This window comes from Xyrauchen texanus, chromosome 18 (genome assembly GCF_025860055.1).
Source record: "Xyrauchen texanus isolate HMW12.3.18 chromosome 18, RBS_HiC_50CHRs, whole genome shotgun sequence".
Lineage (NCBI taxonomy): Eukaryota > Metazoa > Chordata > Actinopteri > Cypriniformes > Catostomidae > Xyrauchen > Xyrauchen texanus.
In genome coordinates, this window is record NC_068293.1 from 21,980,357 (window position 1) to 21,992,793 (window position 12,437).

Consider the following 12,437-nt stretch of genomic DNA (forward strand, 5'->3'; position numbering starts at 1 on the left):
ATTTTTACAGTAGCACACATACAAATTCACAAAGAACAGTCACAAAAACACAGTTCAGATAGTACAGTCACTGAGAGTGAATACATAATACATTAAGATAAATGTTGAGATTTAAACTCAGAGATAGAAGAGATGCTGTGAAGAGTCAGGGGGACTGAATTCCATATATTGGGTGCTACTACGCTGAATTACCTGCCACCCATAGTAGAGAGGCGAGATCTAGGGACAGAAAGGAGTCCAGACCCAGAAGACCTAAGCAAGCGGACTGGGTTGTAGGGGAGAAGCAATTCACTAAGATAGTGAGGTGCCAGACCATGAAGTGATTTAAAAGCAAGCAGGATTAGTTTATATTTGATGCAAAAACAAAACTGGTAACCAGTGAAGTTCAAACAGGAATGGAATAATATGAGCTGAGCACTTGGTATGTGTAAGAATTTTGAATATATTGCAACCTAGCAATAGAGTTAGCAGGTAAACCAATGAAGAGGGCATGACGTGAGGATATAAATGCATGAATCAGTGTTTTGGCATCTTTGAGACTGATAAAGGGACAAAGGTGAGCAATGCGGCGAAGGTGAAGCCAGTCATAAAGTATTTTTTCATAAGTGTTGGATGGTTCAATAATAATGATCTCAGTTTTATCCATGTTCCATTTTAGGAAGTTGGAGTTGAGCCATTTTGTATTTTTTTTTTTTGTTATTTCTTAAATGTTTGGAGAACAGCAACAGCGCTACTATACAGGAGTGAAATACTTTCTAGTTTCATTTTTAACAGACTTTCTGTCAGAGGTTCATCTCACAATATCATCATGGATTTGGTGTGAACAGGCCTTTTATAATTTATATGACATGGTAGGTTTTTGTGGACTAGATCTACTTAAGCTGCAGCTACTGGAGAGCAAGTACTAAGATTTGCTTCCTCTTGAACATAAACAGACATGCTGTGTTGAGCATGTAAGACTGCTTAATTGAGCATGCTGCTGCTTCTGCACAATTTGATATACATAGGACTTCTGCTTCAAGATATACATACAATCCCCTTGAAGCAGATCTAAACAGGTGATGCTGGGGAGGAGGAGGGTTTAATTTTAAAATCCTTTTTCATTAGTTTCCTTTTCAGTGTTGGTTTTATTATGATAGTGCTGCCAAAGTTAATGTGTGAACTGGTGTAATTTAAGGCGGTTTTCTTTAAGAGTTTAACTCCAATGTACTGTATCTCAAAATCTAAAACGAATTAGTTGTTAACTGTTTTCATTTTTATTTCAGTTAATTACATTTGTTTTATTTATCTTTCTTTTAGTGTTTGTTAACAATAATAACATTGGTAACAATCCTTCTTTACAGGAGTCAGAACAGGGGGCAGAGGCAGCCATTGACCCAGGGGGAGGAGATCTTTCAGATGATCCACCCACAATTTATGAACCTCCTCGAACCAATGAGCTAGAGGGGGGCATGCCACAACCAGAACCATCAGCCATTGAGGAGGAATGTGAAGATGTGACAGAGGACACAATGTCCAGGAGGTGGAGCCTGGAAGCGATGGCTGGTGTTTCACAGGAGGATGAGGAAGAGGAGGAGTTAATGCCATCAGGGGATGGAGAATCTGTGGATTCTGAGACCTTCGTTACAGAGACAGACACAGAATCAGGTAGATCCTGCTGGTGTTTGACAATTTTTGTTCCTTGTGTTCCTGTGGCTTAACTTGTAGAGAGCATGGTAGTAGCAATGTCATGGATTACATTTCCAGGGAATGCATATGATAAAATGTGTAGCTTGAATGCACTGTTAGTTGCTTTGGTTAAAAGCACCTGCCAAATGTAGACGTAACAAATACAGAAGTCAAGTTTTATTTTTTGCTTAATAATTCTGTCTTATTCCTAATCTGACTCATAGACAGTTATATGAAATCAAACACAAGTTGGACAGAAGTGACAGCAGTCTCTTTAAATAAAAAGTGTTTTTGTAGCACTGGCATGATGCAGTTTAAATATTGTGCAGGTATCCCTCAGATAAATGGAGATCAGTGCGTTCCCCCTCTGCCATCAGTAAGACAAGACATCCACCGATACCAGCGTGTGGACGAGCCCTTACCTCCCAGTGAGTGTGTGTACTGAATGTATTTCTGTACATCTGCATGCACTTCCATGACATTTACCTTTAGCTAAAATGGTCAATTAAAACATAATCAGGCACCATCACACCATACACTCTATGCTCATTTCTCTTCTCTCTTCTCTCAGACTGGGAGGCTCGCATTGACAGTCATGGCCGTATCTTTTTTGTGGATCATGTGAACCGCACCACCACTTGGCAGAGACCCACTGGCCCACCTGCCCCTCAAGGTCTGACCCGCTCCAGCTCCATACTGCAGATGGAACAGCTCAACCGCAGGTTATACCTCAAACCTGACATTTTCTATCATATCACAAAGCTTTGAATCACACTACAGATTGAGAAGACACTTTTGCTTCATTTCACATTGTGGTATTCAGAATTAAAGCAGGTGTTTGCTCTCCATCCTCTTGCTTTACTAGAAATTTAAAACTAAATATTTTTTTTTTTTTATATTTTGCTGGCCTGGTCTGACACTTTATACTCAATAGTACTTTGCTGGTCATTTGACCTCAACATTATGCAGAATAAAACTGCTTTTTTCTAGGCCGCTGATATGACAGAAATTTTCATCTAATGTGATAGTATTGTTTTAAACATATTTGTCAAAAATATTGATTTCTCTTGGTTTAAAAAATTTTTTGTAGTAAAATAATTTATTTGTGCAGCTTTAAATGTTTGCTATTTAATCCATAAATATAATTTTCTGCTTGAGAATTTTTCACTGGGCACATTTCACAGAAGGAAATTAAAGGAATAGTTCAACAAACAAAAAGACAATTTTGATGTCATTTACTCGCCCTCATGTCGTTCTAAACTTGTATGATGTTCTTTCTTGTGTCGAACACAAAAGGAAATATTTTAAAGGAGTGATTTTTTGCACTGTGTGTAAATAGCACCTACCACACAGCACAGCTATTTTCACTCCAATAGTCTTGTGGAAACAAAGAAATGGAAGACAAACTGTGGCCCTAGTGTCGCTGCAGTGGTGTGGGGTGTAACATTGGTGTGGAAGTCTTTTTTTTATGTTGATGGCCCAGGGTTTTGAATTTGCATTTTCTCAACCAGTTTCCTGTCTACACTATTAGTTAATATTTATATTTCCTTTAATACTACTAATAATAATTAATAAATTAATTATTAAAATAATATAAAGGTTGATTTCCTCGCAGTGATTTGGTCATGGTGAAGGTCAGAGAGTTTAGAGAAAGGTTTAATCCTGGTAAAATTAAACATGGTTGTGTTATGTAGTAACAATGTTTTTTTTTTTTTTTGCAAAAGCCATAGTTTTAAGGCAATGAACCATGGTGTTACTACAGTAATATGGTGTTGATGTAGAGTTACATTTTTGCAAGGGAATTTTAGGGTTATGTTTAGGGGTAGGGGGTTGGTGTAGGGTGTCTCTGGGACTAAATAAACACAATAAACTTGCTTCAGTTATGCTCCTATACTGTATGTTAGCATTTTATTAGGAATGCAAATATGATCTGCCATTATTTGCAGTGGTGTGATAAGTAGCGTCTTACAGTATTTGCAATTAGTGCAAAGAATATGCTTTTTGTTGCTATTTACACTATTCCTCTGCAATATTTAAGGAATATTGTGATTGCTGATCTTTAACACTTAAACACACAAAACACACAAAAGTAATAGACAATTTGATACAGTTGTATCTGTGTTTTTGGACATTTTCCTCTGACAGGTATCAGAGTATTCGAAGGACGATGACCAGTGAGAGGTCTGAGGAGCAGAGAGTGGACGATCTCCCTCCTGAAGAGACTGAACTGCTGCCTCAATCTATCTGTGGTAAGCTTTCAATCAAGACAAAATATGATAGTGGTAAAGTTGATGAACTCTATGGTGTGATGAACATAATTTGACAACTGTGGCAGGGTAAAAAATAAATAAAAAGATATCTTTGAGAGGTGTTTGTCCTCTTTGTGTAGAATATCGTCGGGACAGCTTCATGGGTCACACCAGCTCACGTTCTCGTCTGGCTTTGCTGCTTCAGTCTCCTGGTGCAAAGTTCCTCTCGAGTCCCGAATTCTTCTCTGTTCTGCATTCTAATACTGTAAGCCAAAGCAAACACAGACACCACTATCAGTGCTTACATGTACACCTTTCCTGATCTGATCTCTTTGTTTCCCTTTAGAGTGCCTATCGCATGTTCACAAGTAACACTTGTCTGAAGCACATGATCAGTAAAGTGCGGCGGGACACACAGCACTTTGAGCGTTACCAGCACAACCGAGACCTTGTCAACTTTCTCAATCTGTTCTCCAACAAGCAGCTGGAGCTGCCACGGGGCTGGGAAATGAAACATGACCACACTGGCAAGGTTTGTGTGTGTGCATTTTCTCCTTCTGGAACTCTGTACGTGTTCTGTCTTAGACGTGCAAATTAGTATTTGTGGGAATGAAAAACACAAAACAGTTTGAAGGTGTTTGTATTTCATGTATCCCTGTTAAAAAAACAGCTTAAACCAGTCTATGATGGTTTGCTGGTATTAGCTGGTCTCCCAGCCTGGTCAGGCTGGTCTGTTTGCTGGTTTTGAGGGATTTTGGGGACTTGTCATCTGATCAGGTTTGGTGGCCAGCTGGTCAACCAAGTTTGGCCAGGCTGGAATTCCAGTTAAACCATCTAAGATTTGAAGATAAGATGTTATTTTTAAACTAGGAGTGTCCATCTGTTTGTCTTTGTGTCTCTGACAGGAAACAAACAACAAACAGATGCTTGTCTTTTTTATTATTTTGGCCTGTCTGCGGATGTTTTATGTAGTTCTATGGTAAAGACTTTCCCTGTCTATGTGTCTTTGCACCACAGCCTTTCTTCGTGGATCATAACTGTCGTGCCACAACATTTATTGACCCACGGTTGCCCTTACAGAACTCTCGGTCCAGTGGCTTGCTAGTCCACCGACAGCACCTTTCCCGCCAGCGCAGTCACAGTGCAGGAGAGGTCAGAACTCACCCCTGTTATCTACTCTCTGCCACAGCTCTATTTCTGTATACATAACAGAGTTCAAACAGCATTAGAGCTGAACATTGAAAATGTCAGATGGTAATACCATGGTACTTTAAGATATACCGTGATACTGAATGAACCATACTCATACAGTATGCCATGGTATTTAAATGGTTTTACAATATACTTCAAAGAATACCATGATATTACTATCACTAAAAAACATATTATGATGGTTACATGTTCCGAAAACATAGGAATACTTTTGGTACTTTTATTAATTGCAAAATGGCTCTAATTTGGGGGTAAACACGTGTTAAGCCTTCTCTGATGTTTCAGGTAGCAGATGACTCACGCTCCCCGAGTCCAACTGTCCAGGGCCGGTCAAGAAACAGTCAGTACCAGGACTTGGTGCCTGTGGGTGAGTACATGTGCAAACAGTGACATATAAGCACACGCACACAGATACACATTTAAACATCTGTGTTTTACAGCCTATAATGAAAAGATTGTCGCCTTTCTACGACAACCCAACATTTTTGAGATTCTACAAGAGAGACAGCCAGAGCTCGTGAGAAACCACTCCCTTAGGTATGTTTTCCTTACAACATGTATGTTGTCCTGTTACAAATGTATTACTTTGTCAGCCAGGCAAAAATATTTAAAGTAATAGTTATATAGTTGAAAGTTAAATACAAATTTAAATTCTCTTATCATTCACTCACACTTGCATATGACTTTCTTTCTACTGCTGAATACAAACAAAGATTTTTAGAAGAATATTTCAGATCTATACTACATACAGGCCCGATTCTATGGGGGTGCTCAAACGAAACTTAGAGAAACTTAGGTAAAAAACAAGCAAACAACAGCTTAGCGCTCAATAGTGCACAGAGGGGACATGCGAGTAAAACCAAGTGTGAGAGGAATATATTTATTCTTTGTGTTATTTGTAAAAAGCTGAAGTCCCACACACCTGTATGTGAATGTTACACTGGCAGTTATCATTTATCAGTGTCATGCAGCCTGATTAATTCAGTGGTGTGCTGAATGGGGTGCCACACATTGACAAGACCCACATCATGACCCATGAGCTTGTAAACATGTTGATAATGTTCGGAGAATAAAACAAGTAAACAGATCCACTTTGCGGCCAACATTTAAAATAAGCTTTTAGACTCCTGATATAGAGTGTTAAATTGAATACTAAATTACCATTGTATTGAAGTATGGTAACATAATCAATTAATAATTGTATTCAGCCTTTATTCAGTTTTACTAACACATGATAGAAAGTACAGCAGCAAACTGTCAAGCAATCGCAGGATGGTCCCATCAGTCTGTGTACACTTCAGAAAATGTTGCATCATTCATTGAGTGCATGTCTGGGCTTAAAAGATAAAACTATGCAGAACTTTTATCTTCTCTGTTCCATGTTCTACTTAATGGCTGATGTGGCCCCTGTACCAAAATAATTGCACACCCCTGCTCAATTGAATATGCAAGACTAATTCTGTAAATTTGCAAGCATATTTTTTTTTGAATACCAGCAAACACACACAGAAATCCATACATTTTGTGAATGCTCAAAATGCTGCATCAAAACTTATAAACATGTATGATTTTGCAAATCGGTATGTCTTAATTATGATACATCTCCACTTTAAACAGAGCACCCCCACTATTTTCAGAAGCAACCTCAGTGATTTTGATCTGGAACCTGGCCTGCGTCCAATCTCCACTTTAACTTTCACTTTCTTCTTCTTGTGTTTTTAGTGATTCACATTCTTCATTCATATCACCCCCACCTAGGCAGAAGAAGCATTTCTAGCAAAAAAGGACTTAAATATTGTTCTGTTCTCACCCACACTTATCGTATCACTTCTAAAGATATGGATTAAAACACTTAAGTTGTATGGATAACTTTATGATGCCTTTTATGTGCGTTTTGGAGAGTCAAAATTTTGGCACCCATTAACTTGTATTGTATGCACCTACAGAACTGAATTATTCTTCTAAAAATTATTGTATTCTGCCAAAGAAAGAAAGTAATACACATCTGAGATCACACGAGGGTGGGTAAATGATGAGAGAATTTTTATTTTTGGGTGAACTATCCCTTTAATACTTGAAGCTTAAAATACACATTTGTGTAATTTCATGAGAGATGGACAGGTACATGAAGCTGTGTTCCGTGTATGTTTACAATAAAAATGTTCTTTAAATGTTTTGACACTAAATGCTTTTTGAGAGTTTGTGCTACACTTTTAAAGCTTTCATGCTTATTTAGCTGAATACTAAAGTTTTTCATACATATGCTTGGCTGTGTTTCCAGGGAGAAGGTTCAATTCATCCGTAATGAGGGTCCATCTGGGTTGGCCCGTCTGTCTAGCGATGCAGACCTGGTTATGTTACTTAGGTTAGTGGATGTATTGTATGTGCGTGCGTGTGTAACTTTTGCATCCTGTTTAATTAAAGCTGACTGTGCTGGCCTGTTTCCCTTTGCCTGAAATGTCGCGCATGAAATTAGTTGCGTGTGTTTTTACCGTTCATATTTAAAAGAAACTCAACCAAATGAGAAAAATTAGCAACTCAGCAGTGCACATGCTCTTTGATGGCCTACCTTTGGAAGCCTAACTCGGGTTGAATACACACCCCTGTTACACGGCCCTCTCTCCTTGCAGCCTGTTTGAAGAGGAAGTGATGTCGTATGTGCCGCCCAATGCCTTACTGCTCTCCAGCTACTGTCATGCCTCCCCACAGAGCTCCCCTGGTGAGAGGTCACACGGCCCTGACTCACATCCTAATAATTCTTTCACACCCTCTTTCCTTCTTACCCACTATTTTCCTGTCTTGTGTCCTCCATTCTAAGACTTGTAATGAGGTAATGAAAGTGGAAGGCCCAGTAGACTAATCTGTATGTCCATCTGATCATGCATGAATTTTAAAACAGATATTTAAACATTAGAAGAGATTTGCATTATGTATAGTCCTACCAGGTATTTTTCTCTTTCCTTGTCTTGCCATTCACACCCTCTCTTGCTCACAGGTACATCACGGGCAAATGCCCGAGCCCCTGCACCCTACAAGCGTGATTTTGAGGCCAAACTAAGAAACTTTTACCGCAAACTGGAGACCAAGGGCTACGGGCAGGGGCCAGGAAAAGTGAAGTGAGTTCCAGCTCCAAGACATTTAAGGTACCCTGTTGAAAAGACCAGCATTGCTGGTCAACAACATTTGTTGTGATTTGGATGCTGGTGTGCTGGTGTCCTCACAAGGTTTCTTCACTAGCTTAACCAGCAAGATTTCCTTGGTCAACTTCAAGCTTCACCATAATGATTGACCAGCATTTTTCACTGGTGAACATCATGATTATGCTTCTCCACCAGCTAGACCATCACCATACCAGCACTAACCAGCATAAACCAGCCTGGACCACCATGGAAATGTATGCTGGTCAAAGCTGGTCTGTTCAGCAGGGTAGAGAGAACTTGATGTTGCTTTAATTAATTGGGGCTTATTGGTTATTGTCAATGTAATCACTTGTTGCTTTATTAAATCTGTTGGAAAAGTGCAATTATGTCTAATGAATTTGTTAGTGTATTAAAGGAATAGTTCACCCAAAAATGAAAATTATTTAATCATTTGCTCACCCTCATGCCAACTCAGATGTGTATATCTCTACTGAACACAAATATTTTTTGAAAAATATGTAGGTCCATAACAATGCAAGTGAATGGTGAACAGAATGTTGAAGCTCAAAAAAGCACATAAAGGCAGCATAATTAATTAATATGTGCTCCCTTCTCTCCTAAGAGTTTTCTATTTATTTTTGGTGATTTGCATTTTTTGTGCATTTCATCAACTATTTGGGCAGGGAGGATAATTTATATCAAAAAGGACTTTAATATTGATCTGTTTCTCACACAGACCTATTCTGAAGACATCTACCATATTTGCTTTTTTGACTTTCACTTGCATTGAATGTTCTAACAGAGCTGAAATGTTCTTCTAAAAATCTTCATTTGTGTTCTGCAGAAGAAAAAAAAAAATCCTACACATCTGGAATGGCATGAGGGTGAGTAAATTAAGTGAGAATTTTCTTTTTGGGGGGAATATTCATTTAAGCAGAATGTAATTTAACCACGTAGGACATGTGCCTGAATCAGCATCCTTGGTCCTTAAACAACATTCTATCAACCAATCAAGTTTGAGGGTTTAGGGGCTTAAACAGCTTTCTTATCAGCCTGATATTTCTCTCTGATTTAAGGCATGGGTTATGGTTAGGGGACAGTATTAGGACAATGATTGTTTGATAGTAGTGGTGTGACGATTCGCTCTGACAACGATTCGATTACGATCCTCTACCTAACGATTACGATGCATCGTGAACTGTGAAACCAGTAGTTACAGATTAAATGTCATGTGCAGGCAGATAATATCCATGTTTTAATCAAGCAGGGTCATAGAATGAAAAGCTGTCTTTAAGTAGCTTGTAAACACAGGATATGTGGTAACCGTGAGTTCCCTATTCATTTTGGGATTGGGAAAGAACTGCCGGGCAGCTAGATGGAGACACCTCCACTTGTCAAGCCTGTTTAGGAGAATTCAATCGCATTGTCATGCAGGACTCTTTGTGGCACATGCTGGATTTAAATTTATTTTTGCATCTGCCGCACGTCATTGACCAATCACAGGTGACTGTAGTCAACTGATTAGTTCCCTTTAGAACAGTCTGGAATCGCTCCCTATTAGTAGCATTTACTATAAAGAGAACTAATTACTGAGTGCTTTCATTCACAGCCAATGTCTGCCCACCAGTCACATTTATTTAAGCCAAGTTTTATTTGTTGTTAAACTGGTTTATGGAGAAATTACACATATTATGGAGATACAAAAGCAATATTAGCATAATATATTGTAATCTGTGTAGAAGGCAACAACAACATATGATGGTCAAATGGATGCTAACAGGTTTGAATAATGACACAGAAAGCCGAACCCAGCACCATCCATTCATCCATCTATCCATCCATCCCTCCCTCGGGAAATGTGTCCTACCTACACCATGTAATGCTTAATGTCAAGAATTTTAAGAATTATATGGACTGATATGAGATATTGAACCACTTCTGATATGGCTACATTCATCTGTTCTTCGGATTCTCTGCTATGTGGTTTCCTAATATTCCCTTTCCAGGTTGATAATTAGAAGAGATCACCTGCTGGAGGATGCTTTCAACCAGATAATGTGCTATTCCCGCAAAGATCTCCAGAGAAGCAAGCTTTACATCAGCTTTGTGGGAGAAGAAGGGTCTGTATACTTTATTCTCTGTGATGGTGAACTTAAAATTTATTTGAAATAATTGATGAAAATCCTTATTTATTCAGTAATGACAAACAACTTGAACAATCACAATTAAAGGGTGTGGGAACCCTGTTTAATTTAGCATTCTTCATCCCTGTGAATAAAATGCTCCTGTAGTTGTCATTTTACATCGTAAATATAAATGCTGCAACCACATCACAGTAAAAATTATGTTTGGTATGCAGAGTATTTTATGTGTGCATTGATCTAAAATTGGCTTTATATTTGTATTTACTGTCTATTGTTTTTCAGATTGGACTATAGTGGCCCATCCAGAGAGTTTTTCTTCCTTGTTTCCCGTGAGCTCTTTAATCCATACTATGGACTATTTGAATACTCCGCTAATGACACTTACACTGTGCAGATCAGCCCCATGTCAGCGTTTGTGGACAACCATCATGAGTGGTAAGGAGCCCATCAGTGGATGGATTGAATTTCTTTCATACCAAGTCTAAAGTATTTTTAGACTGTAATCTTGTGTTCCTCAGGTTCCGGTTCAGTGGACGCATTCTGGGTCTTACTCTAATTCATCAGTACCTGTTGGATGCATTCTTCACACGGCCCTTCTACAAAGGACTTCTTCGCATGTAAGTCTTTAGTAAGGGTGATACGTATTTGCTTCATTTAAAGGAATAGTTTACCTCTCATCATTTACTCATTCTCATGTAGGTTCCATTTCCATTTTCAGCTTCAGCTTCCATACAATGCAAGTGAATGGTGGCCAGAAATCTGAAGGTCCAAATATGACATCATAAAATTAATCCAAAGGACTCCAGTGGTTTAATCAATGTCTTCTGGACCGATCCAATCTGTTTTGGGTGAGAACAGACCATAATGTAATTCCCTTTTTACTAAAAATCTTGACAGCAGTCTCATTGGCAATCGTGATTTCAAGCTCAATTACACTTCATATAGCGCCATCTAGCGCTCTGTGCATGTGTCAAGCTCTAGGAAGTGTAATCAAGCTTGAAATCATGATCATGCCTAGAGAATGCAATGGCAAGATGTACAGTGAAAAAGGATTTATAGTTTGATTTGTTCTCACCCAAAACCGATTGGATCACTTCAGAAGGAATCAATTAAAATGCTGAGTTATATGGATTATTTTTATGATGCCTTTATGTGATATTTGGAGTTCTGGCCACAATTCACTTGCATTTTGAGGACCAACAGAGATGAGATATTCCTCTGAAAATCTTCATTTGTATTCTGTATAAGAAAAAAAGCCATATGCATATCTGGAATGGCATGAGTAAATTATGGGATAATTTTCATTTTGGGGTGAACTATTCCTTTAAGTCCTCTTTAAACTATTTTTATTTTATTTAAAAATGTTTATACATTTCACTCTCAGAAAACCATCCTAAGAGTTATTTTGTTTTTGGCAATTCTGCATATCGCCATCTAATGGGCAGGGAGGAGAATTTATAGTGAAAAAGGACTTAAATATTGATCGGTTTTTCACCCACACCCATCATATCGCTTCTGAGGAAATCATAGACTAACAACTAAACTGTGATTTTGTTGTCTTTTGCAGCCCATGTGATCTGAGTGATCTGGAATTTTTGGATGAGGAGTTCCATCAGAGTTTGCAGTGGATGAAGGACAATAACATCGAGGATATGCTGGATCTCACCTTTACTGTTAATGAGGAGGTGTTTGGACAGGTCAGAATGGCGTGTGTGTGTTTTGGCTGATGTGATAGCATCTGTGTATTTAGAGGGAATTTCTCTTCATCCATTCTACATTTACATCTGGAAAAGTCCTAAACACTCTCAAGAGGAACATATCTTCAAACAGTGTGCTATTTGTTAGCAGTGTTTGCTAAGGCAAAGATTACTGTTCTTATTGCACTTTTTGGTGCTTAATAACATAAAGTATGCTGGGAAGGTGCTCAGAACAACTAAACAGTAGTGGCAAAATTTTATACAGACAAGCACTGTTCCTCTTTTCTTAAAAAGAAGAATAAAAATGTAGAAGTTAGCTACTAGTTT

General features: G+C 38.4%; 1 protein-coding gene across 1 annotated transcript in view; it reads left to right on the top strand.

The window, feature by feature from the left end:
- Positions 1-12,437, top strand: part of LOC127658984 (E3 ubiquitin-protein ligase HECW2-like) — a 31,782-nt gene that overhangs the window by 14,849 nt on the left and 4,496 nt on the right. Inside the window, exons 9-24 of the mRNA XM_052148578.1 lie at positions 1,344-1,647; positions 1,998-2,096; positions 2,240-2,390; positions 3,814-3,917; positions 4,058-4,182; positions 4,264-4,449; positions 4,935-5,069; positions 5,415-5,496; positions 5,570-5,666; positions 7,411-7,494; positions 7,760-7,848; positions 8,125-8,245; positions 10,276-10,389; positions 10,696-10,848; positions 10,932-11,030; positions 11,981-12,110. Coding sequence (XP_052004538.1) covers positions 1,344-1,647; positions 1,998-2,096; positions 2,240-2,390; positions 3,814-3,917; positions 4,058-4,182; positions 4,264-4,449; positions 4,935-5,069; positions 5,415-5,496; positions 5,570-5,666; positions 7,411-7,494; positions 7,760-7,848; positions 8,125-8,245; positions 10,276-10,389; positions 10,696-10,848; positions 10,932-11,030; positions 11,981-12,110 — 2,073 coding nt within the window. The remainder of the gene's footprint in view (positions 1-1,343; positions 1,648-1,997; positions 2,097-2,239; positions 2,391-3,813; positions 3,918-4,057; positions 4,183-4,263; positions 4,450-4,934; positions 5,070-5,414; positions 5,497-5,569; positions 5,667-7,410; positions 7,495-7,759; positions 7,849-8,124; positions 8,246-10,275; positions 10,390-10,695; positions 10,849-10,931; positions 11,031-11,980; positions 12,111-12,437) is intronic.